The sequence below is a fragment of the Lissotriton helveticus genome, chromosome 9, assembly GCF_964261635.1.
Source record: "Lissotriton helveticus chromosome 9, aLisHel1.1, whole genome shotgun sequence".
Taxonomy (NCBI): Eukaryota; Metazoa; Chordata; class Amphibia; order Caudata; family Salamandridae; genus Lissotriton; species Lissotriton helveticus.
The window spans coordinates 890,465,715-890,483,178 of NC_136070.1; the positions used below are offsets into that span (position 1 = coordinate 890,465,715).

A 17,464-nucleotide genomic window follows, 5' to 3' on the forward strand; every position below is an offset into this window, starting at 1 on the left:
TAATCTAAGTTGTTTTAGTACGACATATCACAAATCATTAATAATTTTATTCATGTTATGGAAATATGACTTTGCGAGTTTAAACAAAATTTTGTTTTCTATCTCGCTCCATCAACTCCCTCATCTGGTGATTAACAAATCACCACACCAGCACTCAAAATTTTAGTAAATTAAATTTTTAAGAAATCGATTCAAATTCAATTGTATTAGTAAACCTAAAAGTCTGTTTCAGCATAATCTTTGCAATTAACATGACGCTCTCTATGTAACTCCTGTAACTCGATCTCCCTTTCCTCTTCTTTTCTCAGTTTATAGATTCTCTTCTTTTCTCTTAAATGTTTCTTTCTTTTATGTAACAAACAACCTATTTTAGTCAAAATAAAAATGAATACTATTATAATCAAAGGTGCCAAAATCTTGCCAAGAATTGAACTTCCAATATTATGAAACCAGTTTTTAATTGCTTGAAACCTTTTTGAAAGTTTCCCTGTAAAATCTTCTTCTTCTAAAGGAATTATCTCTGAATGCATTTGTGTAATATTCTTAATATACATTTCAATATTCTTACTTTCATCCGGTATATATGTACAGCAATGTTGGACATGTAAAATGCCACAGACTCCTCCCTCTTTTGCTAGGAGTATGTCTAAAGCAAGGCGATCTTGAATTACCATGGATCTAATTGCAATAACTTCAACATTTACTAATTGAAACCCATCAGCCGTGTCAGTTGATAATCTATCAACTATAGTGGACAATTTTCTGATTCTCCCTGCATTTAGGGTTATACCAACAAAAGGAATTACAGCTTGAAAAATATCTCCCAGAACTTCAGTAAAAGTTTCTCTTTTAGCTCTATTTACATAATTATGAATTTTAAACAATCCTTCTGAATCTCTGTCAACATGAAATACTTTAGGAAAAACAATTCCCACATAACAAGTTCCATACCAATGGTCTGGAAGGTTGTAGTAGGCTTTGTCGCCACAAACAAAATAAATTCCAGGAAAGATAGGATCTTTCCCACCTTTAAATCCCCAACCTCCCATAATCTGATAAGTATCTTCACAGTTGCTTGCACCTACAAAATAATTATCAAAAAGTGTATTATCTCTTCTAATGCAAAGCTTTCCACTAACAGGTTTGTCTATGTGAATTGCAATATTTTCAAGCATTTTGCCATTTAATTTCTCATCCTCTTTTTGCCAGAAGGATGACTTAGTCTGCTTGACTAATTCATTTCTCTTATAAATTGCTCTTCTCTCCTCAACCATATTCAAAAATTTCTTTCCTTCAGCACTTAATTTACATGTTAGATTATTCTTGTAAGCATATTCATAAGTGAGTTCGTTAGTAACAAGGAAATATTCTCTCAATTGTTTTGCTTTCTTATGCTTATTTAAAGCATTATCAATCTTAACATTAGCAAAAATCTCATCATAATTTGAATAGTAATATTCTAAACGTCCAGTTTGATAAAATAAACTAGTTAATACACTACATGTAACAGCATAAGTGAGAGGAAGCATATTATATGTTACTCCCTCAGAAACAGAAGCAGGTAACTTAACACAGACGTAACAGTCCTTTGCATCCATTACCTTTACATATTCACTCAAAAGCTTTGTGAATGTATTGCTTGAAAAATCACCTATTGATTTATCTTGATGGATGTTAGGCTGATGATCAATTACTTTTGCAGATGCACTATGTTTAGTTTGGCTAACCAGAGCTTTGCTTGTTATGTTAACTTTGTGTAATTCTCTATTCATTTCTAAAGGGATAATCACAGCTAGTACTAACCAGAGCAGAACTAAAATGAGCAGACACACCAGAGTCATCTTACAGCATCTTTTAAAAACAGAACATTTTGAAGTGCTCTCCTTAACGTAAGGCATTTTTAGGTTAGTTTTAGCCTCAAAAATAAAAATAAATTTTAAAATTTATATACACCCCCCTTTTAAAATATATTTTTCTTTTATTACCCTAAACAAGATTTCTTCGACCTTATGTCATACATAAGTTTTCTTCAACTAAACAGTTTTTCTTCGACCTTGTGTCAACTAACAGGATTTCTTCAGCCTTTTGCCAATTCAATAATTTTGTACTTTAATCATTGTCACTAATTTCTTGGATTTCGTTTTCTTCTTCACTACTATCATATATGTCAATAACAGGTGGAATTACTAAGTAAGTCCACTCAGGAGACTTATATTTCTGGTTTGGTCTAATTATTCTCTTCCCTTTTCTCGATATCACTTCAATTTTCCTTCCAACTCCAATTTCTTTTCCTGGACTCTTTTGACTACTGATTTCTTCAACTTGTTCTATTGGCTTTTTGATCAATCTGACTCTCAATCTTCCACCAGGCCAGTAGTCTGCTTTTCTCACGTACTTCTTCTTTGGTTCAGAATTATTTGATTCTGACTTCCAAGTCCTTTTCTTTCCGTTTTCACTTCCACCTTCCACGTCACTTTCTTCGGTTTCGTAGTCTGAAATTTCAATTGACTCAGGAACTTCTCTATTCGGCAATTTCACTCCTTCAGGAACTTCACTTTGTCTTCCATCACTGGTACTCGGTAATTCGTTCTCCTCCTCTTCTTCAATTACCTCTAGCTTCCCAGATTTTTGATTTCTGTTCCTTACTTCAGAGCTTGTTCTCTGCCTTTCGATACTCTCCTGGTCTGAAACTTCTTTTGGTTCAGCTTCTTTGTCTTCAATAGAGACAACTGAATCCTCAGTTATCTTTCCTTTTAACAGATTCTCTTCTCCTTCAGAATCTATTTCAATGATTTCTAAGTCTTTTCTTGTCAGATTTCCATTCACTGGCACAGTTTCCAGATGTCGACTTTCTTGTCGATCTTCAGAATCTGGAATTACTTCACCTTCTGTTCTGTCTTCTGCTTCAGAATCAGAATCATCTGTGGTATCACTTTCAACATCAGAACTCTCATGAGTTGGTATTGGAATAGTATGACTTGGATGAATCCAGCGCTTCAATCCTCTGCACTTTACAGCATTAGTAGTGATCAAAATTATTTGCCTAGGTTTCTGCCATCTAGGAGATAGACAATTCCTTCTCCGATGTACTTTCGTTCTGACCCAGTCTCCAGGTCTCAGATCATGTGTCAAAACTTTTTCATTTGATTGAGCTTCAGTTCCCACCTGATTAGACACAGAAGTTACCATATCAGATAACCTTTTACAGTAATCCAAAATTGCACTGTCATTTATGCTCAACAGTTTACCTACAGGTACAAAAGCTTGCCTCATAACTCTTCCCATTATAATTTCATGAGGACTCAGACCTGTCTTTTTATCTGGTGTACTTCTTAATGACATCAAAACAAGTGGAAGAGCATCAGTCCACTTAACTCCTGTTTCTAGACACATTTTTCCAATTCTGTTTTTGATAGTTCCATTTATTTGTTCGACTACACCTGATGCCTCTGGTCTGTATGCACAGTGTATTTTCTGCTCAATGCTCAAAGCTTCACAAATTAACTTCAACAGTTTGTTATCAAAATGGCTTCCTCCATCACTCTCAATAGTGACTGGAAAACCGTACCTTGGGATGATTTCTCTGAGCATTAGTTTTGCCACTGTAATTGAATCACAATGTCGTGTAGGGAAAGCCTCTACCCACCTTGAGAATAAGCATACAATTACAAGTACATATTTCAAACAGTTGTGTAAGGGCATTTCAATGAAATCTATTTGTAACCTGGTAAAGGGACCACCCTCTCGACCAATTATTCCTGTCCCCACCACTGATTTTCTGTTTGGATTCATTTGTTGGCATGACAAACACCTTTGACAAAAAGATTCTGCAATGGTTCTGAATTTGGTATTGAACCATGTTTCTCTAAAAAGTCTGACCATAGAATCTCTTCCTAAATGTGCAGGACCATGATATAATCTGGCCATGTCAGAAATCAAACAATTTGGTAAAACTACTCTGCCATCCTTGTAAACCCACACTCCATCTTCATCACGTGGTCTACAATCTGATCTTAACCATGGGTCTTTTTCTTCATCATCTGCTTCGTTTTGTAAATCTCTAATCTCATTCCATGTTTCTACAACAGTTGTTAGCATTAATGAATTTGAATCAGTTTCTTTACTCCTATTCCGATTGTAAGAATAATTTTTCCTTGCGCAGTATTTTGCTGTTTCGTCTGCGAAGGCATTTCCCTTGGAAATATAATCAGTTCCTCTAGTGTGCGCTGCACACTTGACTATGGCAATTTCTTTTGGCAATTGTATTGCTTCAATTAATCTCCTAATGAAAACTGCATTTTTAATTGGTGATCCTGTTGATGTCATGTATCCTCTCTGTGACCAGAGTTGTCCATAATCATGCACAACTCCGTACCCATACTGACTATCAGTAATGATGGTAACTCTTATATCCTTTGATATTTCACATGCACGAATTAAAGCAATCAATTCAGCCACTTGTGCTGAACGAACTCCTTCAAGACATGATGCTTCTTCAATATCTACAACTGTACAAACTGAGTATGAAGCTTTCAAGACACCTCCTTCGGATCTTAAGCATGAGCCATCTACAAAGTAGACAAAATCCGATTCAGACAAAGGTCTGTCTTTGATGTCTTTTCTTGGTTTAGTGCAGAATTCCATGACATCTAAACATTCATGTTCTGTCTCAATGTCATCAACAATTTCGGAATCAGGCAGTAATGTAGAAGGATTCAGATTCAAACATCTCGAAATCGAAACATTATCTGCTCCCAGTATGATTTTCTCATACTTTGTCAATCTGCTACTTGTTAAATGTTGAGTCTTACCTCTTGTCAGTAATATCTCAACTGAATGAGGCACAAAAACTTTTACAGGAAATCCCATAATGATTCCTTCACTTTGTTCAAGGCTGATACTTGTAGCTGCAACTGCTTTCAAACAACCTGGTAATGCTTTTGCAATTGGATCAAGAACTGCAGAGAAGTATGCAATAGGTTTCTTTAGATTTCCATGTCTCTGAATTAACACAGATAATGCACATCCTTCTCTCTCACTGCAATACAGTTCAAAATCTTTCTCATAATTTGGCATACCCAAAGCAGGAGCTTGGCATAAGCTCTTTTTCAGGTTCTCAAAAGATTCCATCTCATCATCATTGAGAATAATTGGATCTTTTACATCTGATTTGGTCAGTCTTTGTAGTGGTTTTGCAATTACTGAAAATCCACTTATCCATTGTCGACAGTAACCTACCATTCCCAGGAACATTCTGACCTGTCTTTGTGTTCTTGGCGGTAACATTGCTTGAATCATTTTTATTCTCTCTATTGTTACTTGTCTTTTTCCCTTTGCAATTCTGTGACCAAGATATTTTACTTCTTGTTTGCAAAACTGTAGTTTTGCTGGGGACACTTTATGTCCTTCTTCTGCAAGGCGATTTAACAGAATTATTGTGTCTGTTACACAATTTTCTCTTGTCTTTGCAGCTATTAACAAATCATCAATATACTGCACCAGCGTAGACCTACCTGGTAAGTCTAAATTTTCTAATGATCTTTTTAACAGTTCGTTAAAGATTGAAGGACTTTCAGTATAGCCCTGAGGGATTCTTGTCCATCCAAGGGTCTTACCTTGGAATCTGAAAGCAAAGATTTCATAACTGTCTGGGTGTAAGGGAACAGTAAAGAATGCATTGCAAAGGTCAATGACTGTATACCATTCAGCATCATGTGGAATCTGAAATAGAATTACTGCTGGATTTGGAACCACAGGACAACATGGAATGACAATTTGATTAACCTTTCTCAAATCTTGTACGATCCTAAATGTTCCGTTAGACTTTTTAACTCCCATAATTGGTGAATTACAAGAGCTACTCTTCATTTCTTTTAATACACCTTGCTTGATTAACCTTTCAATTATAGGTGTAATACCCTCAATTGTCTCTGTTTTCATTTTATACTGTGGAGTGTTTGGAAATTCTATTCCCTGTTTCAATGCAATTTTAACAGGATCTACGTTTTTCATCAGACCCATTTCATTTCCAGTAAAATCCCATATTTCAGATTTCACTGTTTCCTTTAGCTCTTCAGGTAAATCCTTTTCTTCAAATGCAGGAAACAATTTTGTTTCTTCTGCTTCCATCATCATCATTGTCATTCTGTACAAACCATCTTCCTCCATTGTTTGTAACTCAACTCCTTCAGGAGAACAATATATTCTGCAATTCATTTTACATAGGATGTCTCTGCCTAATAGATTTACTGGACTACTATTACAAACCACAAATCTGTGTTTGTCTCTGTAATTTCCAATTTCAACTGGTACTGGATCAGTTAAGTCTGTTTTAATTTGCTGATTACTTACTCCCACAACTTGGATGGTATCCCCAGAGAGAGGTAGGTTTTCAATTTCCACTGATCTAACAGTAGAACGGGTAGCACCAGTGTCCACTAGAAAAGTGATGTCTACATCATTAACTTTCCCGTTTACATAAGGACCAGACTGGTCAACCTCAAGAGTGGCTCCAACAACACACTCTTCCTCCTCTCTCGGGCACCGTCAGCAATAATCATCAGAATCACTGTCTTGACTTTCTGTTAATAAAAATTGTTGTGAAGCATTTTGCATTTGAACCTTTTGCTGCTTTTGCTGTTTTTGTGGTTTTATTACCTGTTCACATCCCTGAAATCCCACGTTTGGATTATATTTTTGAACTCCCCCACAATTCGGAAAAGGTGGTTGTGGCAATTGGTCTTGACGATTATTCACCTGTTGTTGTTGCTGTTGTTGTAACTGTCGCTGAATATTAAATTCATTTAACCCCTGTTGCATCTGTAGCTGTTGCTGCAGGTTAACACCATTCTGCATCTGTGGATTCAATAAGGGATTCTTTGAGTTTCTAGGAGGATGAGGACACTCGTCCCTCCAATGTCCAATTTCGCCACAATTAAAACAAGGTAATCTTTGTTTCAGTTCTTCTATCTTTGGACTAAATTTCTTTGGGAAATTATTACCTTTAAACTTTCCTTGTATCTGGTTTGCATTTCCAGTTTGAACAAAATTAGTGTTCTTATTTCCCATGCTGGCAATCTGTTGCTCAGCCACCTTTACCTGTGCCCACATGGCTTTCTCCTTCAGCTTTTTCTGTTTTACTTCTAATTCATCGCTACAATATTTTGCTTTTCTTAGAATATCATCTATAGATAGTGCTTGCCAACCGACAATACTAGTTCTGATCATTTCTCCAATTTCAGGTTTTAGTCCATAAACAAATCTATAGATAAAATGACTCATGTCTTTTTCATCTAATTTTTCATAACCACTGTATTGTTTAAAGATTAACAATAGTCTTTCATAAAAAGAATGAACTGATTCTTTTGTTTCCTGTTCTGTTCTTTCTATTTTAACCCAATCAACTTCTTTGGGTGGAATTTTGTTTTTCATCCAAACAATTACTTTCTCATAGAAATCCATTACAAGTGGATTTGGGGCACCTGTTTCTTTAATTCGTTCAGGTTCTGTTTTTGGCCAACTAATAGATATTTTACATTCTGTCCAAAGATCAGATGGAACTACAATGTCAAAAAATCCATCCAAATCAATCCACAGAACTTTTGACACCTTAATAAATCTATCGACTTGCCTGTACCACTCAACTGGTTTCTCTCTTAATTTTGGAAAGTCATTTGTGAATAACAGAATGTCTTGTCTCGACCATGGGACATGAACATATCCTCCACCTGCAACTTCTCTCATTGGAAATTGTTTTGACAATTTTTCTAATCTTTCATCTTCCTTCCTTTTGGTCCATTTCACTCTCCATTTGTTCAGTTCTCCTAGCTTTTTGATATATACAATCAAATCTTTAATGTGAACTATTCTTCCCATTGAGTTCAAACTCTCAATGTCACTTTCTGAAAAATCTAATCTGTAATGTTTTGCAAAATTCTTTTGTTTACTTACATCGATTTCAAGTTCTGCAGCTAGATCCTCTAATTGATCATATTTATTTTTCGTTTTCCACTGAATACTTTTGCAAATGAATAGTAGTTCATCATCCCGATAGTAATTTAAACTATCTGGACCAATTGTTCCAATTATTAATTCTTCTATATTCGCTTTTAATTTGGCCACATCAAGTTTTGGTGTGGTTACCCTGACTTCAGGACTTCCTACATCTGACATAGCACCCATTGGTGTTTTTGGAGATAAATCCTCATTAAAGGTTAAATCAGGCATTCTCGATCTAGAAGTGTTTAATTCAATCAAGTCTGAATAAAATTTTTCAGTAGGCTTTTGAATTTCTGTATTTAAAGGAATAGTTAATCCATTTTTGTTTGTATCTCTTTGATCAAATACAGGCTGAACAGGACCTATTGTTACTGGAACTGTGACAGCTTCCATGCCTTTTGTCATTCTTTTAATTAATTCTTCTTTAGACCTTAAATATTCATTATAATCAACATCCTCAACATTTCTTGTCTCTCTTGCATAATCTTTTGGAGGTTCCCTTGCTCTTGGAGTCATTGAAAAATGTCTGCCTTCATTTCGAGCATTCTCGAATTCTGATCTTCTAGGAGTTTCAGTAATTTCACTATTATTTGGATAAAGTTTAGGAGCTTCACTAATTGGAGGTGCACTCGGTGAAGTTTCAGTAGAAACCACCGGGGTAGACCATGATCTAGGAGGTCTCAAAGGCTGATTAGGCTGTTTCTTTCTAGCAGTTGTATATATTTCTTCCATAACTGCATCCTCAGATTCACTTTCCATAGATTTTCCTGTAGGAGAACCCATTACCATTTCATGAATTAAATACAATCCTTCACTCATGTTTCCCTGTCTCCACATTCGCAATCTATCTTCATGAGTTTCTCTTTTCCATGATGGATTTTTAGAAGGTCTTTTAATTCCACTAGCTTCTCTTTGTAACTGATACATTTCGTCTTCCCACTCAACTAAAGCCTCAAATTGAGTTGGTCTCGGTTTTGGAACAAGAGCATTCATTTTCTCTCGTAAATTTCTTAAAACTCTTACATTAAATGAACCATCATCAGGCCAAGCTAAAACACCGTCGTTTTTAGTATAACGTTTCCAACTGTCGAACCATAAGACAGTATGATATCCGTATTCACCTTCCATGTACGCTGCAGGTGTTTTATACTTATGAAGTAGTTTACCACCTCGCGTTTCGATTTTCTTGTCAGGTGAAAATAAATTTTTGAATTTCTGAAATAATGTTGACTTTTTCTCAATATGTTTAAAATGATAACTCATTTTTAAAAGTAAAATTAAATTCACAAAATCGTTCGTAAAATATTTCCGGGATGTTCCGCAAAACAACCAATCCGTGCGCGAAACACACCAACAAGCCAATGGCAGTTGAGCTACGTCACTTTTCAGCTCGACCAATAAATTTAGAGTTTTTCCGAACGACCAATCAGCTCACAGGCCGTCAGAGACTCAAGAGCCAATCAGAATACAGCTTGTGACGTAGGTCACCCAATCCCAGCGCGGTTCTGTGACGTACACAGCAGCTGCGGTTTTTCGCTTCTCACTCCTGGCGCTTACCCCTCCTTCACAAAATCTTTTCACAGCGCCATTTTAAGGACACTTTTCAGTGTAAATTAATTCTTAACAATGACTATAAAGACAACATCTGTTCGTTTCACTAATTAGGATAGTTTACATACATTCAAGTATCCACACTTCGGAATAGACGGCGCTATTCACACTAAGGATAATATTCAATTGTCAGTAGAGTAACCTTACCCCACCCTTCTAACACGTATAATTATGAACTCGCTTTGCTCTGAACCCACCGCGAAGTGAAAGTTCTAAGAGTTCCACTTGAACATAAAATACAATTCAAACACGCACTTTTACACGGAAAATTCCCTAAATTCAAACACACATGAAATCCGTACAGGACTCTCACCTGTTTATAGAATTCATGCACCGTTAGCAAAACAACGACGTTATCCGTACAGGGCTCTCACCTGTTTATAGATATGAAACATGTACCCGTACAGGACTCTAACCTGTTTATAGATAATCATGCACCGACGTTAATTTTACCCTTCACTCAAGCTCGGAAATAACTAATACTCTCATCACAGTGAGTTTTATGGAAGGCGCTTTGTCCCTATTCTCATGCTGCTTTGATTTCTTAGAAAACCCTCACTATACAAGATTCAGACCTAGCCCTAAAACTGTGCTGCTCGGCGACAACACTATGGTACACGGCGATACCTCTTGTGATACTCGGCGATATCACTACAAACTGAACAGATGGCTTGCGTGACTAAATTTCTCGCCACACAATCTATACCGGTATAGCTTACAGATAGGCACGAAAAACGAACTAGACATGTGTTAAAACATCGATCCTATTTCCATACCATGACGTAACCCTTAGCAACCAACATATTACCTTGGTTACCTCTTAGCAACCATCCTCTGCTACCAGAGAATTGATCCAGCGGGCTATAGAAAATATATCATAAACTACGCTACCCAACTTCATAACCTATAAACAAAATTTTATACTAAATATGGACCCATTTATGAACCTGATATATTTTGGGCCTACTGAATCAGGTGGTCAGAATAAATCTATATACACATTATCTACACACTATATACATATTTATACATTTGCAGAAAGAAAATAGTCATTAGAACAAAACCCAACCATTTAAACGACCACCATAGGTGACGTGATCTAGCTAATGGTAACCTACACTCCTGAATAACCAAGACCAGCTTGTTTGTCAAAAGTAAGATTTTATTTTCTAAATTATAGTATATAAGTTGAAAGTTTTATAAATGAAATTTATTTGCAATAAAGCAAGCATGATGGTAAGAAATATGAGAAAAATACAATTTAAGCAATAGAATCAATTTAAAGAAATTATATAAAGTTTAGCATTTCTAAAACCTATTTCCCTAACTGAGCTAAATAGACAGAAATTAAAGTAAAGATCTTTGAGGATTCTTACGTGCTCCACGCAAAGTCCAGCAGCACATCACCCTCATCGGAAAGTCAGAAAGCAGCAGCCAGCCCAACCCTAAGGGCATGACTTTTTATACCTTTCTACGCTAACTAAACTAGCAAAGGAAAATTTTCAGAAATACTCGACGTCCCATTGGCTGAGAGTGACAAGTGACATGTCACCCGATTCTTAAAAAGTTCCACAAATTCATGTCTTACAAAGACCATTGTCTCTTCCACGTGAAGCCAGAAGCTTCCTGCGATTGCAACTTTGTATTAAGTCATCCTCGCAGCTTCCATAGTCTTTCAGTACAATTTCCGCGGATGCCAAGTTAAGGACTGACAAAAAGTTCACTTTCGACCTTGGCCATGTCCGACAGAATGATGTCAGCTCATCAGTTTTTGCTTTGTGGATGCAGCTTCAATAAACGTTTTAATTCAGAATGGGCGTCTCGTGACTTTCTGCAGAATTATAGATCAGCTCTTTTTCTGCGGCTCAAATAGCTAGGCCCAAAAGCAGGCAACTTATGTTTTCTAGTATAAAACAAACACAAGAAAAGTATTAATGTAAGAAATAATGTAGATTCTGTATCCACCCCATGGTTTACTAATTAATTAACCCACCCGATTAATCAAAATGTTACCTAGCCATTGCAAACAAATAAAGCAGCGTTTATATTTACCAGTCTCCGTTTTTCTATGAGACCCATATGCACCTAGAATATTAGAAATGACATCACACAGACAAGGAAAAGCAAAACAAGCACATGCTTATTTTAAGTTTACAGCAGTTAGTAATGACAAAAACGAAAACAATAAATTATTTTATTATTTTGCACGAACAAAAAGATGCAACAAATATGCACGTTTATGAGCACACATGTTAGTCCCCCCACGTGTAAAGTTTAATCTAAGTTGTTTTAGTACGACATATCACAAATCATTAATAATTTTATTCATGTTATGGAAATATGACTTTGCGAGTTTAAACAAAATTTTGTTTTCTATCTCGCTCCATCAAAGCCTTATCCACTTGTTGAAGTCTTCTATACTCAATAAACAGCATAATAATACAGATGAGTTGTCATTTTTGTTAGGAGGTTTTTCTCTGAATGGTGAATGTTTAATTCAGAATGCCTCTCAAGGCCAACAAGAGTATGGATATATTTCTCTAGGACTGGTTTTATGTCATCCCCTTTTGCATCCTCCAGTAATGCATAGTTCATATAATTTATTATGATTGTTGCTATTCTTAAGGCCTTCTGCTTGCTTTGTGAGTTGCGAGACATCTAATTTCAATTTGGATATTCTAGAGAATAAATCCTCCATATCACTAATTATTTGCTCAAGTTCACAGATACTATTCTCTTTCCATCCTACCTGTCTTCAGTTTGTTTCAAGTTTGTAATGTTGAGCTAAAGTACACAGGCAGGACTGCATACTTACTCATGGGAAATTCCCTCCTGTGCGGGCATTGGGCTTCAGATATGATCCCACATCTTTATCCCATACCTTTGTTTTCTCAAAAAGGGATTATTGTAACCAGTCCAGCAGATAGATGGACCACAGATAGACATCAACAGAAGTTAGTTCCACACCTGCTTGCATGACAAGAAATACGATTCACTACCCAGAGTAGGTCCCAGGCTCCTTTTGGGAAGATCTTCACTCATGGAGTTTTGATGTGGCCCTGCCCTAGACATGAAGTGTAGGAAGGGTGCTTATCTTGCAAGTGTTAATGTGTGTGAGCAACTAGCGCACATTAAGTAGGAATGAATGGTAATAGTATAATTGAGTGTTTTGAGAAGTGAGTGTAAAACTGGCTCAGTGGAGGTCCATGGGCATGACTTTTTTTGCCTTGCTGCAACAGGGAATCCTGTGAGAAAACAATCTGTATGTCACACAGCTGTCTTGTGGGTGTGCTTTATTTGGAAAAATGTACAAAAGGGTATTCTTGATCCACCTAATACTTGTAATTAAATCATGACGCAAGAGTAGTTCAGCACATATAATATGTAGCATGCCTGCTCCAGTATAGCTACTCCCATGCAGAGAGGAATGCAACCCAGATGGGATATGTTGTGCACTTGATGCAAAAAAAAGGTTACTATTAGTTGACAGTTTCAGACTGAAGACATACATGTCTTCCCTCTGTGGTGCAGGTCATTGTGTGATGGCTAAGAAAGTCCATCAGCTTTTTCTTCTCTGCTGTAACAAAAAATCAATGAGACTAAAATCAAAATGAAAGCATATGTGATTCTACATGAACAGACACCAACTAACACCCTGCACTCGTAGAGGACCTAGTTTCACTTTGCTGTTTCTAGGTGCAATAGTTAATGTTCCTTTGCCCTCACAAAAGGTGGGCAGATCACCTATCCAGCCAAGAGTGTCTGACGACTCATCTGTCAAGGCAAGCTATCATTTGTCTGTTTCCTTTATGCCAGTGAAGTTATGGAACACAAAGGGCCACATGTATGACCATTTCCTTTTGTGACTCGCAATTTGTGAATGTTAGTAGTCGCAAAAGGAAATGCGCTCATGTGTCTTAGACACATTTTGCGATTCCCAATGGGGTCTCAAATAACCTGCCTCATCAATATTTATGAGGTAGGTCGGAATTGGCGACCCATTGAGAATTGGCAATGACACAGGCATCGTGGCCTGCTGGGGACAGCAGACATCCATGTCTGTGTTTGCTTTTTAAATGAAGCCACTTTAAAAAAAAATACAGCCTGCTTTCCTTGAAGAAAAACGGTATGCGTTTCAAAAAACAAAATGAAATGTTTCACTTTCATTTTTTAAGAGTAGGCAGTGGTCAGTGAGACCACTGCCTGCCCTTAAAAACATTTTTGCTGCCGATCACAAGGGGAAGTTGTCTCCCTTTCTATTTGTGAGCGGCTTACCACCTGCTTGAAGTAGGCAGTAAGCTGTAATTGTTTTACAACCGCATTCGGGTTGAAAAACAATCGTACATGCCATTGCGACTTGCTATTAGGAATGGATGCCCTTGGCACACCCCTTACTAATAGCGACTTGCAAACGCTATTTCGCGAATGGGGAATAGGTTACCGACTCACAAAATAGGGTTGATACATATTAAAACCCTTATTAGCAGTCACAAACGACCCGAATCCCCGTTTGCGACCACTAAAAATAGTAGTACATGTGGCCCAAAAGCCTTTCCTCAGATCAGAGCCTGTTTCCATTGCTGCAGCCCAGGAAGGATGCATTATCCTGTGTTACAAAGCAACTGATTTATCAAAATGCATTAAAGCATCAATAAATACATTTTCAAAGTACCTCGGCCTTTCTCTTCATTCCAGCAGTACAATGTAAAAGGGATTATATACTACTGGATGGACTACAGCTGAAGGAGGGCAGTAAGCAACTTGTAACATGGAAGTTCATCATCTTTTTCTCAGGAATGTGTTCCCATTTTATTTTATTTTTGCCTTGGTAGCACCACATTGCTCTTCAAAGACCAGACTGGTCTCCAAAATATTCTCTGGCTTTGGTGATGACCGTCTTTTTTATAATATCCACCTTTAGATCCAAAGCTACCATAAAACTCTGAACGTCTACATGGAGAAGATTATGGACCTGAGTCAACGGTTGGAAGCAATGGAAGGAGCTTCCTACACTGAGCTGGAATTTGAGCTGTTGAAATTGGAGATCCAGGAGATGGAGATGCTCATCCTGCAGCTGAATGCAACTATGGGTGGAACCAACGTCATCGTACATACACTGTATGAGGAGGTAGGTACAGGAAGTATCTGCTCCCATAACAATGAATGTCATTGGGAAAAGCCTCAAAATGGAAGTAACAACTTAGATAATAAATAATTAAGTACCCCTAAAAACATCTATGAATAAAGCAGGCTTAGATACGAGAAAAACTGCACCAAGACTGTCATTGTAAATAAGAATCACTATTTTACATAAAGTTGTAAATGGGCAGGTTCTAAGGTTTGACAAATGATATTCTATAGTCTTCATAGATAATAAATGCATACTAAAGGGAATCCGGCGTACTTGCTTCTGAAGAAACTTTGAAGCAAATTAAATGAGGTGATCAAACGTATGTAAAGTGGAACATAATATTTAATGCTAATATAGTGCGCTTTACCAAAATAGTATCTGCACATACATTTTACAGTGTGTGGAATGCAGGGTAAATGTTAATGAATAGTGGCTCCAATGTTTGTTAAGTCTTAACAACACACACTATGATAATTCTCGCCTCGGTGCCTATTCCAATCATGGAGTCCCACTCTGCAACTCTGGGCAATAGCTTGCTTAATCTCCACAACGGCCCCCACAACGCTAAGGATGCCTGGCCTCCACCTTGGGGGTGCCCAGGAGTGGACACCTCACAGGGAAAGCCAGGATGGGTTCCACAGCGGTATTCGTACAAGCGCCTTGAGACCCTTGCGGGTGAGTAGTGCGCTATACAAGTATCAATTTACATTTACATATCACTCCGCAATATATTCCATCAGTCTTTTTCGAATATCACAGATTTTCCTCTTGGAATTTTTCTTTCTTTCTAAGTTATTGATTTTGAGCTTCGGGATGCTCAACACGAGGGTTTGCAGTCCCAGCATAGTTGTGAATACTTCCCGCAATCCAGGCCAGACTTATAAACCTCCATAGACACAAACAAAAATGAGTTTTTATAGTGTGTGGGCAATGAACATGAATAGAGGTAGAAGTTGAGTTGCAGCTCTCAGATAATGCAGTTAATGCTCTTGCAGAGTGTGCTTAACTGGAACAATAGGAACCCTCTACCATGTCAGTAGGGCGGGGGCCCAAGTTACTCACAACATACTTCCTTTATATTGTGAATACCATATGACATAATATATCAAATTATTCCAATTCTTCGCTTGCTTTCCCATTGGGGCATTCACAATAACTTAAATAAGAAGAACAACTAGGCAAAGCAGTTCTGGTTCAGCATATGTTTTAATGTTTGTTACTAAACTCTCTATTTTTTAAATTTCACCCTCTCTTCTTATTCCTGGTCCCCCCTGCAGATCAGGAACATTTCAGTGATGGTGAATAAGCTGCAAGCATATGACAAAAACAACATTCTGCTGGTGCGCCGTGAAATCGTGTCCCTGCGGGAACGTTTGGAGGAGTGTCAGAACCACCAGACAAAGCCCACCCCACCTCCAAGCTATGGTCAGTGTCACAAATGTTCAAAACTATGTATTTATTCCGCTACTCGATGCTCTTCATTCCTTTCTGGGACATTACATTGATCATTTGCAAGGTCTGTTTCACAGAATAGAATATTTATAATATTGGAGGGGGAAAATCCTTTACAACGCAACTTTTACCACGCAGTGCCTTTACGACGCAACTTTTACAACGCAAACCATTACAACGCATTGCGCTGGGGGGCGCTCTAGGATAGGGAATACGTTTAATTTAATGTCCAACACCTTCCCTAGTGTCCACGGGGACTGGAGTTGGAATAGTAAATTAAACTATTCACTATCCAGCACCCCAAAGCGCTATGCGTTGTAAAGGTATGCGATGTAAAAAACGCGTTGTAAAGGCATGCGATGTAAAAGTATGCGTTGTAATGTCATACATCCATATTGGAGGTATTCGGTGTCTATTTTGTAAATGAATGAGTGCCCTAAGCAGCTTGGAAGCCTGCAGTCAGTGCAATTAACTTCAGCACGCCTAATATCAAAGCTGTGTACTCCTCAATTCACTGCAGCTCCCTCTCTGTTTATCTCACTCTTGCAAGGGCCTATGTTCTCCCTTTGTGACTGTTTTTCCGTTTTTCTCTTCCGCTGTCCTTCCACTTTGGGTGATTTTCCCTCTCTTGTTATCGGTAAATGTTTAAATTGGATAAATATGTGCGTGCCCTCAAAAAAGAAGTGCCAGTGGCCGCCACCGGCTCAAATTAAGCACTGGAGAAACAGTAACGTCCCGAGAAAATGGCATAACTTCCCTGTGATGCTTCACTACAGGTACCTACATCGCAACCCCATTCCCAGCCCTTGCTCAGAGACCCCTTCTGTCATCTCGCACCAGCAAAACAATGGCAAGAGGAGATCTGTCTCTAGCTCCCATATTTGCATTTACAAAACTAAAACAGGGTCTTCAGAAACAGATCCAAAATCTTTGCAAGAGGCAGCGTGGACAACTGCTATTGCAATGAGTTTGTGGGTTACTTATATTTTGGCAGAGCTGAAGCTCCACCACAATTATTTGCCAACCTGAATGTTTTCCTGCCCCGCATAAGGGTGTTGTGCAATGGTGGAGTCTCCACTAACTTTGCAGGTAAAAAGCCATGTCCCTAGTATTCAGTATTTCCATTCTGAACCTACCAGCTTTTCATCCTACCTCCTGTTATGTTATTGTATGTTATGTCATGTCATGTTCTGCCATAGCATTTTATGTGTATTTGTAAAGTGCACTAACACCTGAGAGGGTATCCAGTTGCTGGGCACGTGAGAGTATCTA

General features: G+C 37.7%; 1 protein-coding gene across 1 annotated transcript in view; it reads left to right on the plus strand.

Annotated features, from left to right (window-relative positions):
* Positions 1-17,464, plus strand: part of LOC144781961 (olfactomedin-4-like) — a 69,478-nt gene that overhangs the window by 39,791 nt on the left and 12,223 nt on the right. Inside the window, exons 3-4 of the mRNA XM_078661050.1 lie at positions 14,531-14,737; positions 16,018-16,165. Of these exons, the coding sequence (XP_078517176.1) occupies positions 14,531-14,737; positions 16,018-16,165 (355 nt within the window). The remainder of the gene's footprint in view (positions 1-14,530; positions 14,738-16,017; positions 16,166-17,464) is intronic.